Genomic DNA, 17,805 nt, shown 5'->3' with positions numbered 1-17,805 from the left:
GAACTAGATGTGAAAACCAAAAGAAGATAAAACTTTGAGAAAGAGCTGGTCAGAGAGGATAAAAATGGAATAAATTCACCAAAGTTTGCCAAGACCTGGACAAGAAGAGATCTTTGAGGAGTGTTGTAACAGTAGTTTTGGTGGACTGAAGATGGTGGAGGCTCCATTGGGCTTTATCATTGATTGGGAGAGTAAAAGTACAGTAAATGAAAACAGTGTTGCCATGTTTACATTCAGAGGCGGCTCTAGACATTTTGCTGCCCCAAGCACGGCGTCATGCCATGGGGGGCGCTCTGCCGCTTGCCGGTCCCACGGCTCCGGTGGACCTCCCGCAGGCGTGCCTGTGGAGGGTCCGCTGGTCCCAAGGCTTCGATGGAGCCGCGGGACCAGCGGACCCTCTGCAGGCATGCCGCTGAAGGCACCCTACCTGCTGTTCTCCCGGCGACCGTCAGAGTGCCCCCCCGCGGCATGCCGCCCCAAGCACACGCTTGGCATGCTGGGGCCTGGAGCTGCCCCTGTTTACATTACTTACTTTAATATTTCCCAATTAAAATTCCTACTTCCCTTTTTTCTCCAGGAATAAAATGTGGCTACTTTTTCATTTTTATGGACAAATGGAGCATCTGGAATGAATCTTAAAATATTTTTGTCTATATAGGAAAGTAGTTTAGCAATACCAAACTTCAAGGTTTATTGTGTAGCTTTTCAGTTGCATTTTATAATACTTTGGTGTAAAGAGAGGAAGCTTACTGGAAGCTTTTTAGTTCATATTCCCAAAGGGGTACCAAAGTACAGGCAATCTAACTACTGCTTAAATTAGCATTTGCTGAGGGGAACATCATGATTTCTGTCATTGGGGATCAAATTATCGCTTTGGAAACATGATAAAACAGTGTGGGTTACATTTTCAAAAATGCATTTTTAGCTTTTGTGTTGAACGTACTGGAAAAGGGAGATTTTGCTTATGTAATTGCACAAAAAAACCTCCTCACTTGCAGAGCAAAATCTAAAACCATAGGAAACTGTTTGTGCATATAGTTGCAGTCTAAGCAACTTAGGAACCTAAGTCACACTGATTTTCTATAAGACGTAAGGTCCTAAATGCCCAAGTCGCTTTTGAAAATGAGATTTAGTCTTCTAAATCGCTTAGGTGGTTTGGAAAATTTTACCTACAGTGCCTAAAAGTTATTTGTTCCTTTGTTCAACTAGCTGCTTCTGCAATCAGAAATAAATCAGTAGCAAGTGGATGCTTCACATTACCACAGTAGATAGAAACAAACACTTTTTAATAAAATTCCAATCCTCTCAATAAGTGTTTGTTTCAAAACTAGAATCGTGAGTTTTTTAAAAAAAAATTCTTCCCCTGGAGACCCAGTTTGCAGAGTAAAACAGTCTGTTTTTATTTTCACTCTTTGTACTGAAATCCATTTTAAAATGATTTTTAATCTAAGGATTCCCTCAGCAATTGAATTTGCAGGCAAATGAGAACTAAGCATTGAAATCTCGGTTTTTGTTGTTAATTGAACTTTTAGTGAATTCTAGGACTCCTGGAAAATGTCAGATTCACACTAGTCATTGAGGTACTCTATCAGCAGTACTGGAAGTGGTAATGAGCCAAAACGTGGCAGTCCGCACCACTGTGACTCAGTCTTGGCCTGGATGCTCTAATTTCCGGAGACCTCTCAACCCTAATACTTGGCCTCTTTGCTAATACTCCCAGTAAGGGTAGTGATTATGATGAAGCTTCTTTCTATAGATGTAGATTCAGGTCTTCTAGGAACTAGATCTCCACAATATTTCAGGTACAGTAGGCCAACAAAGAATAGCTATGAAGTGGTAATAACATATGATCACTACCAATAATAGACTGGAATTGACTTTGTGACCTAGAGGAGAATGGTGTTCTATCCCACTGAGCCACCTTGTACTAGGGATGTAAAATGTTAACCGATTAACAGTTAACCCCTGGCCATGCCGTGCCAGACAGATCCCGGTCCCATGCCACGCCAGACCCCAACCTCGCTGGCTGGACCCGAGCCTGAGCCATGCAGTGCCGGACCCCAGCTCACCCTGCCAGTTGTCCAGCCGTCCCCAGCCCCACAGTTGGCTAATCAACCCCAGCCCTGGCCTCGCCAGCCAAAGCAACCCCAGCCCCTCTCCCTTTAATTGGTTAACCATTTAAACAATAGAATTTTAATCATTTAAATGGTTAACTTTTTAAATGATATTTACATCCCTACCTTGTACCCTGCAAAATGCCTTTAAATAAATCAAAATTAATTATGTTTGCATTTATAGGCTTAATTTGGACACAATTAGAAGACTACAATGGTTAAAATGCAATTACACTTTCAGAGTTTGCCCCAGGGCCATCCCAGTGTTGCTGCTTTCTCGGTGAGGCCCACAATAGCTTCTGCACCATTAAGAAGAATGTGAAAATTGAAAGCATTATAGTAACCAGATCTTGATTAGTTTTGGATTGTTTTTTAATGTGTGCACTCTGTGCTCGGATGCCTCTTTGTAAATGTATCCTGCAAGTCTAGATGTAATGTATTTTAAACAGTTGCCCGCAGTGTGCTTACACTGTACTTGCAGCTGGAGATTCCACGCTGTGCAGAACGTGGAACCCCAGGGGAGGTGCTGAAGTGGCTTTAAGCCACTTTTATGGCTTCCCAATCCTAGGCTGTTGCAGAGGGCAGAGCAGCCCCAATGTAATTTGGATAACTCTGTAGGCCTGTCCCTGGCCAGCAGTGCTGCCCAGAATCATTCCAACACTACCTACTGCAACCACATGCCCACCCATCCCTTACATGCCCCTCCCACCCCCAGTATGCCCCCTGTGACAGGGCTTGTGTAGGAGTCTTTGGAAGACACCTGCAGCTGTCCTCTTCAGTTCCTTTGCTGACGGAATTCTTCCCCAGCTGGAGCAGAGGCTTTTAGAGCCCCTTTAAGACTGCTCCTAGCCCTTTTTACCCAGCATAAAGGGACCAGGGCAGTGTGTGAGACTCACCCAAAGTGAATATAGTCCTTGCCCAAAGAGTCTGTAAATGAGTGACCTAGTTTTCAGAGAAGCTAAGCACCTTCAGTTCCCCTTAAAATCAGTGAGAACTGCATGTTTTCAACACTTCTGAAAACCACTTCTCTCTGAAGATTAAAAGTAAAGGCTGGATTTGCCGGGTATCCTAAGAAAAAATTAACTTTGATTTTTTTTCTTTTATCTACTGCTGCTACTTTTGATCACTCTAGGAGAACGGATTCTCCGAAGGATTTTAATGTAGAGTTTTAAATGTCTTACATCTTACTGTTCAGTGCTTATAGTCAAGAGCACTACATCCTAGTGATTTATGAATTGCAGCATCGTAGCAGCAATTGGTAATTCCCAGTCACATTCACCTAAAGTGGTATTTGTTCTAAAAAATGATTTAACACGTGCAGATGTGGCATCTGTTTGAGGACGTAATGTACTTTGAGACCAATTTACAGTACTTGAGATGACTTTCATCTATGCCCCCTTGATTCCTTTCTATACTGATTGCATGGGAATATTCTGAGATGATCTTATGCCCATTAACACAGCATCCTTCTATCATGAATATGGAGATATTTGACTTTTCTGCTAAGAGACATCGCTTCAAAGATCTCCTGATTTGAGGTCCATGATGTTTTTCATGTATAGGTGCGGCTGCTCATGGGATGTTAAGGCCAACTTTTCAAAATCAAGCACAAAACACTGTTAGTTTTAGACTTCTTCCTGCCTGTTATTGCCAACATCTGGTTCTTGCTTCTCTTTGGGAAGCTAAAAGAGAATTGGAGGAATGTGTTTGTTTATAACCTTTTCCCTATTACTTTTCTCTTATCTTTTTATTAGGGAGTACTTGACATAGTGGAAGGATATAGTGCATAAACACCCAAAACTATATTTTAAGGGAGTTTTTTTAAATGTAAAATTTAGCAAACCGTATTCCGATAGCAATGACCTAATGCAGGGTGTGCATTAATGCACTTTTCTGGTGGATAAAGAGGAATTTGCCTTTGTTCTCTCATAATATAGCCAAGGTACACACCAGTGGACTACAAATGCACACTCTTTTGTGCCTTATTGTTATGTTGCGGCACAAATAAAGGTAAGGGTAAGTACTGTATGTTGTCTTATCACTGCCTAAGTACACATCAAAGCATTCATTGGAAACTCATGAATCATTGAGAAATTTCTCTCCTACCTGTACCTAGAAACTGATTTATTATTGTTAATTCACTAGTGCCAAGAGACAAGGTCCTTTTCAGAATCAGGGCCCATGTTGCTGAGCACTGTACAAACACAAAAAAGTCATACTCCCGGTTCTGAAGAACTAAAATGTGGAAGGAACGAGGAGAGGGGAATATATTCAAGCATATACAATTTTACATATGTTATTTATAATGATTTTTAAATGGCAAATGTAAGTTCCAGTTATCCCCCAACAATCACTGTTGTTAACTGGCTGATTTCTTGCAGGCATCATGGCAAAGCTGAGCCTTGAGGAAGGATTTAAAACACACTTAAGTAAATTGTTTGAAAAAATTCCATGCTAACAGTTTGGTTGTAAATAATTCAAGAAACTCCATAACTCAGTTTTCCCTGATCGAGAAGCAGCAAAGAGTCCTGTGGCACCTTATAGACTAACAAACGTATTGGAGCATGAGCTTTCGTGGGTGAATACCCACTTTGTCGGATGCATGACTTCTCTGATGGAGAAGTGAGTTTCTGAATTATTTTATTATTTGAAACTTAACTGTTAACACTGAATTTTTTTCAAGTAACTTACCTAAAAGTGTGCTATGCTAGTAACACTGACAATCCACATGTATTTCCACTTGGATGTTACATCTTCAATTAGGGTAAAAATAATCCACAGCAGTAATTCCTTTTATTTAACTCCATCAACAGAGCCATTGTATTTAAGCAGTTTGCACCTTCTCTTTTTGATTTGGCTTGTAGATGCGGTACACGTTCAAAGCACTATACAGACACTTAAGGAATGGAGACTATCAAAAGCATTTCAAGTCCCAGTGAAAGTCCATATGCCCCTAACTAATGAATCTTCACAGCACAACTGTGAGATAAGTTGATAAGCATTATTCCCATTTTTACACATGGGGAAACTGAGGCAGAGGTGCAGTGGCTTGGCCCAGACCACACACTGAGTCAGTGGCAGAGCCAGGATTATAACTCAGGATCACCTGAATCCCAGCACTTCACTCATTCTTCCAGACCACTCTTAATAAAACTGCATAAACATTTGTTTGCACTCTGCTGTACATTGCTCTTACATTTTTTAAAAATATACATTGTCTTTTAGGTCTGTCAGTGGAAAGAAACTATGTTCTGCCTGTCGGCTTCCTCTTGGAAAAGGAGCTGCCATGATTATTGAAACACTTGGTCTATATTTTCACATTCATTGCTTCAGGGTATGACTTCATTATTATCTTGGTTGTTTAAAAAATATTTCATTCCACCTGTGTCATGGTTACTGTGGGAAGAAAGTATGTTGTAATTAGGGATCATGAACACTGGAAATGGAAGGAAGAGGAAGTTGTTATTCTGCACCACTGTTATGCATTTTTATTGAAGAGGAGTTAGAATGGTCTAAATTTGTTTCTTTCCTATCAAATAGTTACACCAAGGGTTATATAATTTGAACCAAGACCTGTGATTTATTAGCAAGTAATTGTGCAGATGTTATTCCACAATCTCATAACAGAAGTTAGGGACACTTAGGGTGACCAGATGACAAAACCAAAATATCAGGACACATGCGGGGGCAGGGTGCCACGGAAGCACAAAAAACAAAAAAAGTTGGAGCGCCCCCGAAGCCAAATTTTGGGACAAATGGTATCCCGACAATAGTTCTGTCGGGACGTGGGACAAACAGCTGAATATCGGGATAGTCCCGATTTTATCAGGATGTCTGGTCACCCTAGGGACACTGGTTATGTCCAGTTTACATGTAATTTCCAAGTATAAAATATTTGAGTGCTGGTATCTGATGAACTGTGCTTAAATAATGTACCAAATGAATCTTTCGAAGTAATTCTGACCACCTCCCCCACCCCACCCATTTTCAACTGATCAGATTCATCTTGGAGAGCTTTCACTTAGAAAAAATTATACAGTATATGAATTATACTCTGTCAGTTTAGAAATGCTTATTGATAAAATACCTTTCACTTTAATTTCTTTTCTTTTACACATTGTCTTGTGAAGTACATGCTGACTGTTCAGCACACCTGAGATTCAGGTGCAAAACAAACCGTACATCAAGAAACATTTTCTGTGACCCAGTCACTGAGGTTTGAAACTGTGCTGACACTTTTCTAGAGAACTGTATTTGAACAAAAAGAACAGGAGTCCTTGTGGCACCTTGGAGACTAACAAATTTATTTGAGCATAAGCTTTCATGGGCAACAGCCCACTTCATCGGATGCATGTAGTGGAAAATACAGTAGGAAGATAGATATATAGATACATACACACAGAGAACATGAAACAATGGGTGTTACTGTACACACTATAAGGAGAGTGGTCAGTTAAGGTGAGCTATTATCAGCAGGAAAGAAAAAGAACTGTTTGTAGTGGTAATGAAAATGGCCCATTTCCAGCAATTGACAAGGAGATGTGAGGAACTTCGGGGGGAGGGGGGTAAGCATGGGGAAATAGTTTTACTTTGTGTAGTTGCCCATCCACTCCCAGTCTTTATTCTGTATTTGAACAGACTTTCTTACTAATTAGATGCTAAACAGTTAAGATCTCTGTTTAGATAGAATGTAAGTGTTGAATGGCAGGATGACGGGTCAAACATTCCATCACTTGCTCCCATTTCAAATGTTTGCGCTAGTACAGTGTACTTAGTACTTGGTGACCTTTGTGTTACATCCAAATGATTTTGTAAATTTTGCATCTTCCTACTACATATGGGAGGAAACAGGAAAAACTGCAGAGCCTCCATGATGATATTGACCAGGTAGCTGAAAAACGATTGCAGAACTTTTTAACCAGCATCTTAATCAAAAATATCCATAGATCCCAAATTGCTGCTTCTAGCATTTACTTTGTAAAGGAGGCAGCATATAAGTAAAGGTGGACAAACCTGTTCCTCTAAAACAAAAACCAGAGCTAACCTTTGCCTCAAACTGAAATTTGCTTCTGCCTCAGAAAGGGGTATGCATGCAGGCATTTTCCAATGTCTTCATGAATGTGCTTTTCTGATTTTCACCAAGTCCTCAAGTAGAAATAGTCTGAGAGAGACTGTTCTTATGGTATTTCTCAGTCAGCTAAGCTGGTGATTTCTAGAAATCTCAAGAGAACACCTGGTCTCACATCTCCAGCCTGATTTACACAGCATACATTTAGATAAGCGTTCAATAACCATCTTCATCTGTGCAACCTCTGACCTTTCTGAGGTTTGCCTGTCACAAAGGGCTCAGTTCTCTAGTAATATCTTAGGCAAAACCCTCATTGATTTTAATGTGCATTTAGTCTAAGTGAAGACTTATGGGATAAAGCCCTAAATATAGCCCGCTTTAAAAACCTTGCTTTTAGACCACGTGAAATCTTTTTTTCACCTCACAAGGAACTCATGAAATGAAAATCCAAATCTTGGAAAAAATGAGAGAGAGAAAAAGAAACCTGTCCCATAAACCTTACCCTCTCCATTCTTCTTCAACCAATAGTGTGGAATTTGCAAGGGACAGCTTGGAGATGCAGCAAGTGGAACTGATGTCAGGATTAGAAATGGTCTTCTCAACTGCAATGATTGTTACATCAGATCCAGAAGTAAGTACCAGATTGCATTTTAAGATAGGTATCCATGAGGTTTTCCCTTCCACACTACATTCTAGAGTTAATCTTGTCATTCTTGTTGGAAGATGTTTAGGTATTTGCTAACTATGCATATGTTGATATGTAACATAACAATATTAAGTTGTTTCTACTGTCAATTGCCATCAAAAATCTCCCAGTCCTATTCACCCTTTATTTTAGCTTTTCAGTGTAATGTATGAATAATGTTTGGTATTGTAAATGTACTCAATTTTTAATCACTGTTAATATTTTTGAGAGGATGGGAAGTTTCCCTGTGTAACAGCCTTGAATGCGTTCACCATCACCTATGCTGAATACAGGAAACTCGGGAAATTACTGATATTCAAGCGAGTTCGATGGCAATCAAACAAATTAATATCAAGTTGACTGAGCCTCCGTTAAAAAGAAACACTGTGTAGTTGGATTCTTTTTATTTACATTCTTATCTCTAAGGCTTTAGAGTTCACATTGGGAGAGGTGACACAGACACCTCCTTCCCCCCACACACACACATGGGGAGAGGTGACACACTCCTGTACACCTCTCTTACATAGGGGGTTGACCAATTGACCCAACCCTCCCTGCCCTGTGCTCTCAGCCAGCCATGCCTGACTTGGTCCCTGGGATGGGCCTTCCTCTCCTGGTACCTGGCACCTTGTCTTCCCGAGGCAACACATGGTGGGGGGGCATGTAGGGTCACATCTCCCCCCCTTCCAGATTTCTGCCAGGGTTCACACCAGAATGTGGCCAGCAGCAGCTTTTCCGCACTCTGCAGGAGGGAAGGGGTGGGAGCTGCTTCCAGCCACAAAGGAGGAAGAGGGAAGAAAGGGATGACCTGACCCATGTCTTTGCAGAGCTCATCTCTTTCCACCCCCCCAACCCCTCCCCCCAGCTGGAAGCAGCTTGTTCCTTCCTACCCGCACAGCATTGAAAGGCAGCTAACATCTCCAGGCTGCTGTTGGCCACCGACATAACCCAGCCACCTCTGGCTACGGTGCGGGCAGGAAGGGGTTAAGTCCTAAGGCTGCATCATGCACTAGAGCCCAGGGAACCTGACTGCAGGGACTTCAGTGAACCACAGGCCAGAGAGATAGCTCAGTAGGGGAGGGTGCGTAGGGAACAGCAGTCACTTGCTCCCTGGGGCAGGGCCCCCGCCCCCCGCCGCCACTCCAGAGCTTAGCTGAGGGGCAGAGAGGTTTCTCCATGGCAGCACTGTGTGGGGCTTTGGCACATGCAGGGCTTGACTCCTCCTAGCTAGTGTCCTGAGCCATAGGCACCAACTTCCCCTCTTTCCCCTGGGTGCTCGACCCCCCCCTTCTCCCCCAGTCCTGCCCCACTCCACCCCTTCCATGAGGCCCCCACCCCCTTCCCCAAAGTCTCTGCCCCAACTTCACCCCTTTCCTGCCAATATTTCAATTCCTTCCCCAATCCCCGCCCCAGCCGTCTCTTCCCCGCCTCCTCAACTGAGCGTGCCACGTTCCCGCTCCTCCCATCCCCCCGACTCCCCCAGAGCGTGCTAACGGTGCCAAATAGCTGTTTGGCGGTGGCTGGGTAGGAAATGCTGGGAGGTAGGCAGAGGAGTGGGGACACAGTGCACTGGAGGGGGAGAGGGAGCAGGAGGTGGGGTGGGGAGGAGGGGACCATGGCTGCTGGTGGGTGCAGAGCACCCACTTATTTTTCCCTTTGAGTGCTCCAGCCCCAAAGCATCCACAGAGTCGGCGTTTATGCCCCAAGACAGAGGGTCTTGTGATTTCCCAGGGTGCCAGCCCAGCCGGAGGCAGTGGGGGAAAGAAGGAGCCTGCCGGTCAGGCTGTTGGTGAGCTGAGCACTCCAACCAGGGGCTAGTTCTCCTTATAGCGCTGGGAGTGGGATGTACCCTGTCGGAGGGATATGGAGGAGCAGTGGGGCCAGGGAGGGCACAAAGGGGCAAAGCGGGGAGAAGACAGTGAGATGGGGAGCACGTAAAGGGCCAATGGGTGGGCAGCAGAGGCGACATGTAACCGGCCGCGGCCTGGCACCCGCCCTCATTCACCAGCCATCGCCGCTTGTAGTGCACAGCCAGCACCAGCCGGAAATGGGACGGGAGGCTGGGCCCTGCTAGCTGAGAGCCAGCATGCAGCAGATGCTGTGCTGACGGACCAGTGGAGGAGCAGCCAGCCCCATGCGCTGCATCTTCACCAGCCTTGCACACCCACCCCCATTGCTGGCCACTGGACCATTTCCATTCACCGCTGGTCAGCAGGAGGCTGGCAAGCAGGGATCCGGCCAATAGCAGGACCCACCAGTACTGATGTGCGGGAGACAGAAAATACAGGACAGTTTGCCCATTTTCAAGAAAAAGTTGGGACATCTTTGGGAGGGCTTAAATATGGGACTGTCCCTTTAAAAACAGAATGTCTGGTCACCCCTACCACCACCCTGTCCCACTTTAATCCTCTTTCTGTCCAAAAAGACTTAAGAGCCCATGAATATTGCTCTTTAATTGACATAAGGGTCCCTATTAAGCAGTATTAGACACGCCATCCCATTTAATGTCTAAATACCTGGCCCCTGCAGCACACTTGGACCTTGTATGTCCATGAGATTCCTGTTCATGGATCTCTTACTTGTCACTGGGGAGTGTAGGATGGTACTACCACTTGGTGTAGTCCAGATTTTGTTCCTATCTACTATGCCATCTACATGTGATGGATATCAAATTACTATAGAATTTTTAACCCCTTTCCTTCCTTTCCCTCCTGCCAGCTCATGGTCAGATACATAGGAAATACACTGCACTTTTATTCTGCATGAAAGGAAGGGTGTGTGGAGAAAAACACAGATCACCACCCTAGACTTGATCTGAAATTTCTGTTGAATACCGAATATCCAGGACATGTTTGCTATTGATGGGACAAAACACAGGGTCCTCTTCCTTCCCCCGTATTATTTCTTCCCCTCGCCAAAAAAGTCTGGCTCTGTAAGTCAAGGAACAAAAATACTCTGGTCCATCCACAACTTGTACTCAGTCCTAATGTATTGATTTTTGAGTTTAGAAGTATTTCCATATTCTTAGAGATAGAGGGTGCTGCTGTACAGCCTCTCATCCATTTGCACAGTTGCTTTTATTTGTGTTATGAAATGCTTTTAGGCACTTTATATCAAACCAAACAAAATTAGAAACTTTAGAAATACTTCTTCATATCTATAGGCTTGACCATGCAAACTCTTACTCAAGTAGGTGAGGAACTGGCCATAAATGTGTGTCTGTGTTTCTAGCTATATATAAAAATTGGAAGAAAATTCAATATTTTTTTCTTTCCCTTCCCCAATTTTTGTTTGTTTGTTTGAAAGAGGGTTGTGATCCCATTTACAAGAGAGGGCACTGTAGAGTATTACTGCTCAGTACATGTGAGATAGCAGTTGTCTTCTGCAGTTTTATTACAACTTTGTGCTAGAAAGTAGAAGAAAATACTATATTATAGTGAAGTCACTTGTGCATGTGTGATTTAAAGTTCTTTGTTTTCATTACAAATTCATATTCATATTCATATTCATGATTAGGGCACCCAGGTGCTAGGGTAATACAAATAATGTTTTCAGAATTTCCTAGCTCACCTTCAGGTGTTTTCTCTAAACTGAAAATTGGCCTCTTTCTTCAGTGTCTCTGCTCAGGAGCTTTTCTTTTGATTCAAAATTTAAAAAATATACCCACTTGTGCTTAAGTTCCAAAAGTGGACGAATAGTCCAAGTTTAGGAGTTCTAGAGGGGTTGATTTTGTTGGCCTTCAACAGTTAAAATGGTTTATCTGTATGTTGTTTGGCTTTTATTTATATAAAAAAAATGTGGAAGATAGTTTGTCTGAAATAGAGGACATGGTACTACAATGTTAGTGCCCTTACACTAACCAGAAGTTGTGCAAATAAGAGGCTGAGGGGGGTGTGGATACACTTGCAGAACAGCTGCCTACCAGAAATTTGCCTGAAGCTCCAAATTACTTTATTTCATAATGAATACACCAGTTTAAAAACTTGAAATTAAAAAATAAGTATGTCAACGTGTCTTCTATTTTTCTAGGAGAAAACTAAGTGGCCAGGGTATTTTTTTTTAAATAAGTGACTGCAGTTTATGATAGCTTATCTTTTTAGAACAATAAATTAATACAGATAAACTTAAAAAAAAACCAGAAATATTCTTATCCATATCATTAATGTTATACATGAGACACTGACGAAGAAGTTCTAAGGCAAAGTAGTTAACGCTCTTCTTTAACTTGTGTATTGCCTGGTTACAGGAGGAGGCTGCTTCTGATCATTGTGTGCAGTCATATAATGCAAAATTGGCACAATGGAATTGACTAAAGATGACTTATCAACCTCCACCATGTTGTTCTACCATAATATTGTTTTTGTCATAATTGTGTGGGTAAATTGACTGGAAGTGCATGCAGAATGTGCTAGCAATACAAAGGAGATAATTTGTCTTTCAAACATAAAGGATAAATTCCTGCTAGGCCAATATTTATATACTTCTCTCCCTCCACCCTCAGTTGGTGCCTAATTTATATCCTTAATTGACTGTAGAACTAGGGGCACTACTGAGTTGTAAAACTCTTGCCAGAATTTCTTGCATATAAATATCACATGAGGGAAATCCTATCTACTCCATTGTTTTAAAAGTAACAAGTGTCAGGATTTGTCACCTTTGTAACTGTTACTATGTTTTTATTTTTTAATTTAGCTGCTGGGCAGCCAACAACGTTGTGACAGGAATTTCAGTCCTAAAAACTTGCTGCAAGGAGCTTCCCCATCATGTCCCTGGGGCTGCTTCCAGACAATCACTTGTAAGAGCTCATATCCATGGACTTCATAGCTCCCATCTCATTTTGTAATGCTCATATAAAAGGCTGCATCTGCTACTTTAAAGCGCAGTATGATTTTTCCCTTTCTTAATGAATTTGCATAATATGTATGAAGAACATTTGGTAATTCGTATCTGAAATATTAAAAAAGAGGATTTCCATATTTTCCGATATGTTTATGATTTAAAATCTGTCATTTTGGTCTTTTCAAAGTCAGAAAAGATTCAATAAATCTATTTTGTTTTAATACTTCTAGGAATTAAAATAAGTTTACAGAATGTTTATGGAAGTTCTAGAATATGTCAATTCGAGATGAGATTATTTAAAGATAGCATCAAATTAGTGCATTTGCAAAACTAAACATCACAAGTGACTTTTCTGTTATTACTGAAACTATTAACTTTTTTACACAAAGACACTAGTTTAATAATACATACTGTAATTCTGAAACATTTTGTTTTATATTATCTTCAGTGGAGGGTAGGAGTTATACAAATAAATTATTGCACCTTTAGCATTAGGATTTTTTTTCAGTATGTGTATACATCAAGTAATGTTCAACACTATAGTTTAATAGTCTATCAAATAAAGATTTCTTCATTAACCTTGAAAGAGTGTATGCCATTAGCAATTGCAAAAATCCACGCTAGGATAATAAAGAGGAAATCTTTTCTTAACATGTACAGAATTATACAATACTACCAAATTCTTGGGGGGCTGACGTGGATGAAGCTGAATCTACCAGAGGTGGGTTGGTGGTTGTTGGTACAGCTAAACGGATCTACTGGCTTGTAATTTTCTCATGGCCAGTAGAGTTGTTACAAATGAATTAGCAGATCTTATGAATCTGATATCTTAATGAGATTCTATGTAGTAGAAATACATTTACAAACCAGACAGGTTGATTTGGTTCCCATAAAGGGTCAATATAATTAGAATGTGTCAAACTATAAACAGCTGTGATTCAGTGCAGTACATCAGTGGTCCTGAACCTGTGTTCCTTGTATATACAACTCTCATTACAGTCAGTGGGATTTGTGAGTGTATAAAGAATGCAGGATGAGGTCCAATCTGTAACACTTTACAAAAAAACCCAACAAAACTATTAAGCACATTTGGGTCAGTTGCACTCTGTGCATTATCATAAATATATTCTACTGTTAGTGCATACCAGTAGCTCCCTGAAATAGAAACTGAAGCTGTGGGTGTATAGATCAAGAATATACCCTAAAATTTAGCTCACACATTACAGTTGTAAAATATTACAGTACTGATTTCTAACTGTACTACATGGTGAATTTTAGCAGGCTGATAAAGGAGAAGTTATTCAAAAAATCACACTTAGCAGCTTAAGATGTGATTTAAAATGAAAAAAAAATCTATTTATTCTGCCTTAAAACCATGGTCAACTAAATTAAGAGATTCCTTATTGTATGTGACAGAATATGTACACATCCATTGTCTTTTGATGTTGGTAAAAGGAAATAAAGTGGATATTAGGTAAGCAATAATTTTTTCTAAGTGTTTATATTGATAGCATCTATTTATTTAAAATGCTAGACAGTTCTTTGCGTGCAAGTTGCATGCTCATGCAAAAATACTTTGTCACTGAAAACATTTGCACAATGTTGTAATTTTAAGACGTTGCTGTCTAATAGAAAGTTACACATTATTTCATTAAAACTGTGCCTTAGAAAATGCGAAGTTGTTGCACATAGTGGTGACTTATGGATGCAATAAATCCCAAGAGTAAAGCTCACAGGACTTCACATGGGGGTTATTTTATTTTTAAAAAACCCTACAAAAATATTAAAGAAACGTTTGGATATATAGAGCAACATCCAATGTTTTGATTAACCATTTGCATGATTTACTGTTAAATGTTTTGATAACCTTGATGTTTACATGTTTACACTTTGCATGTTGTCATCATAATACTTTATTGCAAATAATGCACAATATGAAAATTCAAAATACAGATTTTTATAAAGTACTTTTTACAGCTGTCTAACTCCAATTGTTACACTAAAGGTATGTGAATGTATTATATTCTGGGCATAATTTTCAAAACATGACTTCTATTTTTGCATGCTTGAGTGTGAACATTTAATATTTAGTCATTAACACTTATGCACACAGGTGATAAGATTTAGATGTATAAATCAGTCACCTGAGTGTACAAGTGAAGTCAGTGGTAAACTCCCAGTGATTTTAGCAGAAGCATGACTGGAGCCAAAATGCATGTGCAAATTGGAGTTTTTATGTGCAGAGTTGCAAACGCACAAATGGATCTCTGATTGAAGCCTCTTGAAAATGTAGCCCTCCTTTCTCTCATTTTTTCGTATATACATATTTTAGTGTGGCTAATTGTATATGTACCAAAACTAATGTAAAGCAAAACAAAGCAGCATTCTTAGACCACAAGGGTTTTTCCATAATGAACAACTGGTCACCAGCACAGAACATTTTCTAAATGCTAATTGCCAATGGTTTGTTAATATTTGATTTATTTTTTCATTTGGAGACTGTTACATGGCAGTTCAAGCAGGCTAAGGCCTAGCTTTTTCCAATTCAAACATAAGTTTTGAAATATTTTTCTTTTTCTTTTCTTTTTTCTTTTTCTGTTTTTTTTCTTTTTATTTGTTTGTGGTTGCAGGAAAAATAATGCTTTACTTACACTGAGCTACCATGTAAATGTGTTTGTTTCACAGTGATGTATTGTTGCTGAGCAAGTACAATATAATGTTTTTTAGCTCTTGCAAAAGCTTATTTACCACCTTGTAACATCAGAGAACATTGATAACTGTCATGGCCATTTTATGTATTTTGCTGCCAAACTTTCATCCTGGTTTTCCTTACTCCTGCTCTGTAGCGTTATTGATGGAATACATACTATAGCTAGCCTATACATGACATAATGGTTGGTGAGCTAAAACGGATCCACCTTATATGCAAGCCCAATCAAGGACAAGAATTACTGTCCTAGTTGGGCTAATGTTCCATATAGTTACACTAATCTTCACTTACAATATTTATTCTAAAATGCCTCTGGAAAATAGGGGAAAATGGTCTAGGATGCAACAGCTTTTATAGTTAATGTATGTTTATAAATAAAATGTTGAATAAATTGGGTGCAGTGTTGCTTTGTCTTGTTATAATTAACTTCCCTTGGGCTGGGCAGTAAATAGCTGCTAAATTCTCTACAGCCATGCCCTACCTAGCTGGGCAGTCTGAGCTGGAGGAAGTCCTGCCACGAGGGTTGAGCTCCCTGCGATGGAAAACACTGAGCGGGCTGCTTCCTGAAGCCTGGTTAGTGACAGTCCAGGGGCTGGTCTTGCTGAGCGCTGGGAAAGCGCCTGTTGTACTGAGCCGAGAGACAGGCATGGCTCTCCGGGTGGGCCTGATCCAAAGCCCATCCACGACTTCCCATAGTCTTCAGGGGGCTTTGGCTCAACCCAGCTTCGGCAGCGCCCTGTTTGATGGCTGCCCGAGTCCGTTTGCTGTGCCAGCGGCCTGAGCCAGGTGGGACTTGCGGAGCTGGAGCTGCAGCGGCGCAGTGCATCCTCCTGCAGGCAGAGCGGGGAGCTGCCTGGGACCCGCGTGGCAGCCGCCCGGAGGCAGGACGCCTGCAAGTGCCGCTGCCAGCCACCGGGGGCCGCTGTGGCGCCGAAATTGAAGGCAGCCGACGACAGCCGGAGTTGCTCCGCCGCTCGCAGCCCGGGGCGGGGACGGCCCCAGCCGTAGGGCCCACGCGGGGCAGGGACGGGGGCGGTGCAGTGCAGACAGGCGGCGCAAGGGCGGCATGGGGCTGCCCCAACAGGGCGGCTCTCCAGCCTGTGGGTCCGGCCCCATGCTCCACCTCAGTAACCCTGGGGCGCCCCCTGTGCCTTCCCTCCGCTCCAGCGGCAGACGCGCAGCCTCTGACCCCTCCCACCGCGCTGCTCCGGAGCGCCCTGGGCAGCCCGTCAGGGACTGGCCCCCACTGATCGGTGTCGGGCCTGGAGCTGCCCAGACCTCGGCCGGGGAAAGGCGTGGGGCCTGCCTGCAGTCCAGCGCCCTGCGGCACGGGCTAGAGCCTGCGCTGCTCCTTGGCTGGGACAAGTGGAAGGAGACACCGCCTGAGTCCAGCTGTTTCTGCAGCTCTTCCATTCCTCTCTTCGACTGTCAAGTTCTTTGGGGCAGGGAACGGGCTCTAACAACAGAACCTCCTAGGATGGGCCATAGGTGCTTTAACTAGTGCTGCTGCACCCTCTGGCTTCAAGTGGTTTCCCTTATATACAAGATCTACAGTTTGGTTCAGGTATCAGAGGGGTAGCCGTATTAGTTGATCTGTAAAAAGCGACAGAGCGTCCTGTGGCACCATATACACTAACAGACATATTGGAGCATAAGCTTTAGTGGGTGAATACTCACTTTATCAGACGCAGTTTGATTCAAAGGCTCTGAGAACCCCCACTGTACAAATTGTTCCAGCACCCCTGCCATGGGGCCTTGTTGTCTACGTGGACCTTCAGGCACTACAGTAATACAGAGAGAAAATAACACTAGTCTGCTTATTACATGAGCATTGATCTATACTCAGTGAACTGCTCTGAGTGATAGTTGAAAGCAAACAGTGCTACTGCTCTGCTTAGGGAGAAAGCCACTGGTTCAAGCCTTGCTTCCCCAAGGTCCAGCTTGGCAAGAGAAGTGTTGTTCTCTTACAGATTCCCCCTCACTTAGCCAGTGGGAAGCTGAACAGACAATGCTGCTCCCAAAGAAACTATTAGGAAAAGGACTCACTGGAGCCCTACTTAAGAAGCAAGGGGGTTGCTGGGCAGCCCAGGTACCTGATGGCAAAATCTACAACAGGGCTCCATCTATGGGGCTTGCCTACAACCAGCCTTACAAAGAGGAGTTCTGCTTTCACTGTGCCAAAGCCAATGACCATCACTTGGCCAGTGAAAGCTAAAAGATGCCAGGAAAAAATGTCCCATCTGAAGCAAAGCAGGTCTCACATCTGCTTACATACCTCTTTTGAGGATGTAATCAAAACAGAAGTTCCTGATACGAGGAAATGACTAAACTGAAAGCCACTGAAATTTTACAAGTAGTAAGAGCCCAAAGATAGACACGACAGTGGTTT

General features: G+C 42.3%; 1 protein-coding gene across 11 annotated transcripts in view; it reads left to right on the top strand.

Annotated features, from left to right (window-relative positions):
- LIMCH1 (LIM and calponin homology domains 1) overlaps positions 1–15,820 on the top strand; it is a 314,760-nt gene extending 298,940 nt beyond the window's left edge. For all 11 annotated transcript variants that reach the window (XM_050947393.1, XM_050947395.1, XM_050947394.1 and 8 more), the window contains 3 exons: positions 5,340–5,448; positions 7,711–7,813; positions 12,560–15,820. In XM_050947393.1, coding sequence (XP_050803350.1) covers positions 5,340–5,448; positions 7,711–7,813; positions 12,560–12,585 — 238 coding nt within the window. In that variant the 3' untranslated portion in view covers positions 12,586–15,820. The remainder of the gene's footprint in view (positions 1–5,339; positions 5,449–7,710; positions 7,814–12,559) is intronic.
- Positions 15,821–17,805: the final 1,985 nt, after the last annotated feature.

The sequence above is a fragment of the Gopherus flavomarginatus genome, chromosome 3 (assembly GCF_025201925.1).
Source record: "Gopherus flavomarginatus isolate rGopFla2 chromosome 3, rGopFla2.mat.asm, whole genome shotgun sequence".
Taxonomy (NCBI): domain Eukaryota; kingdom Metazoa; phylum Chordata; order Testudines; family Testudinidae; genus Gopherus; species Gopherus flavomarginatus.
The sequence above is the reverse complement of the archived record's forward strand: the minus strand, read 5'-3'. Positions and strand labels throughout refer to the sequence as shown.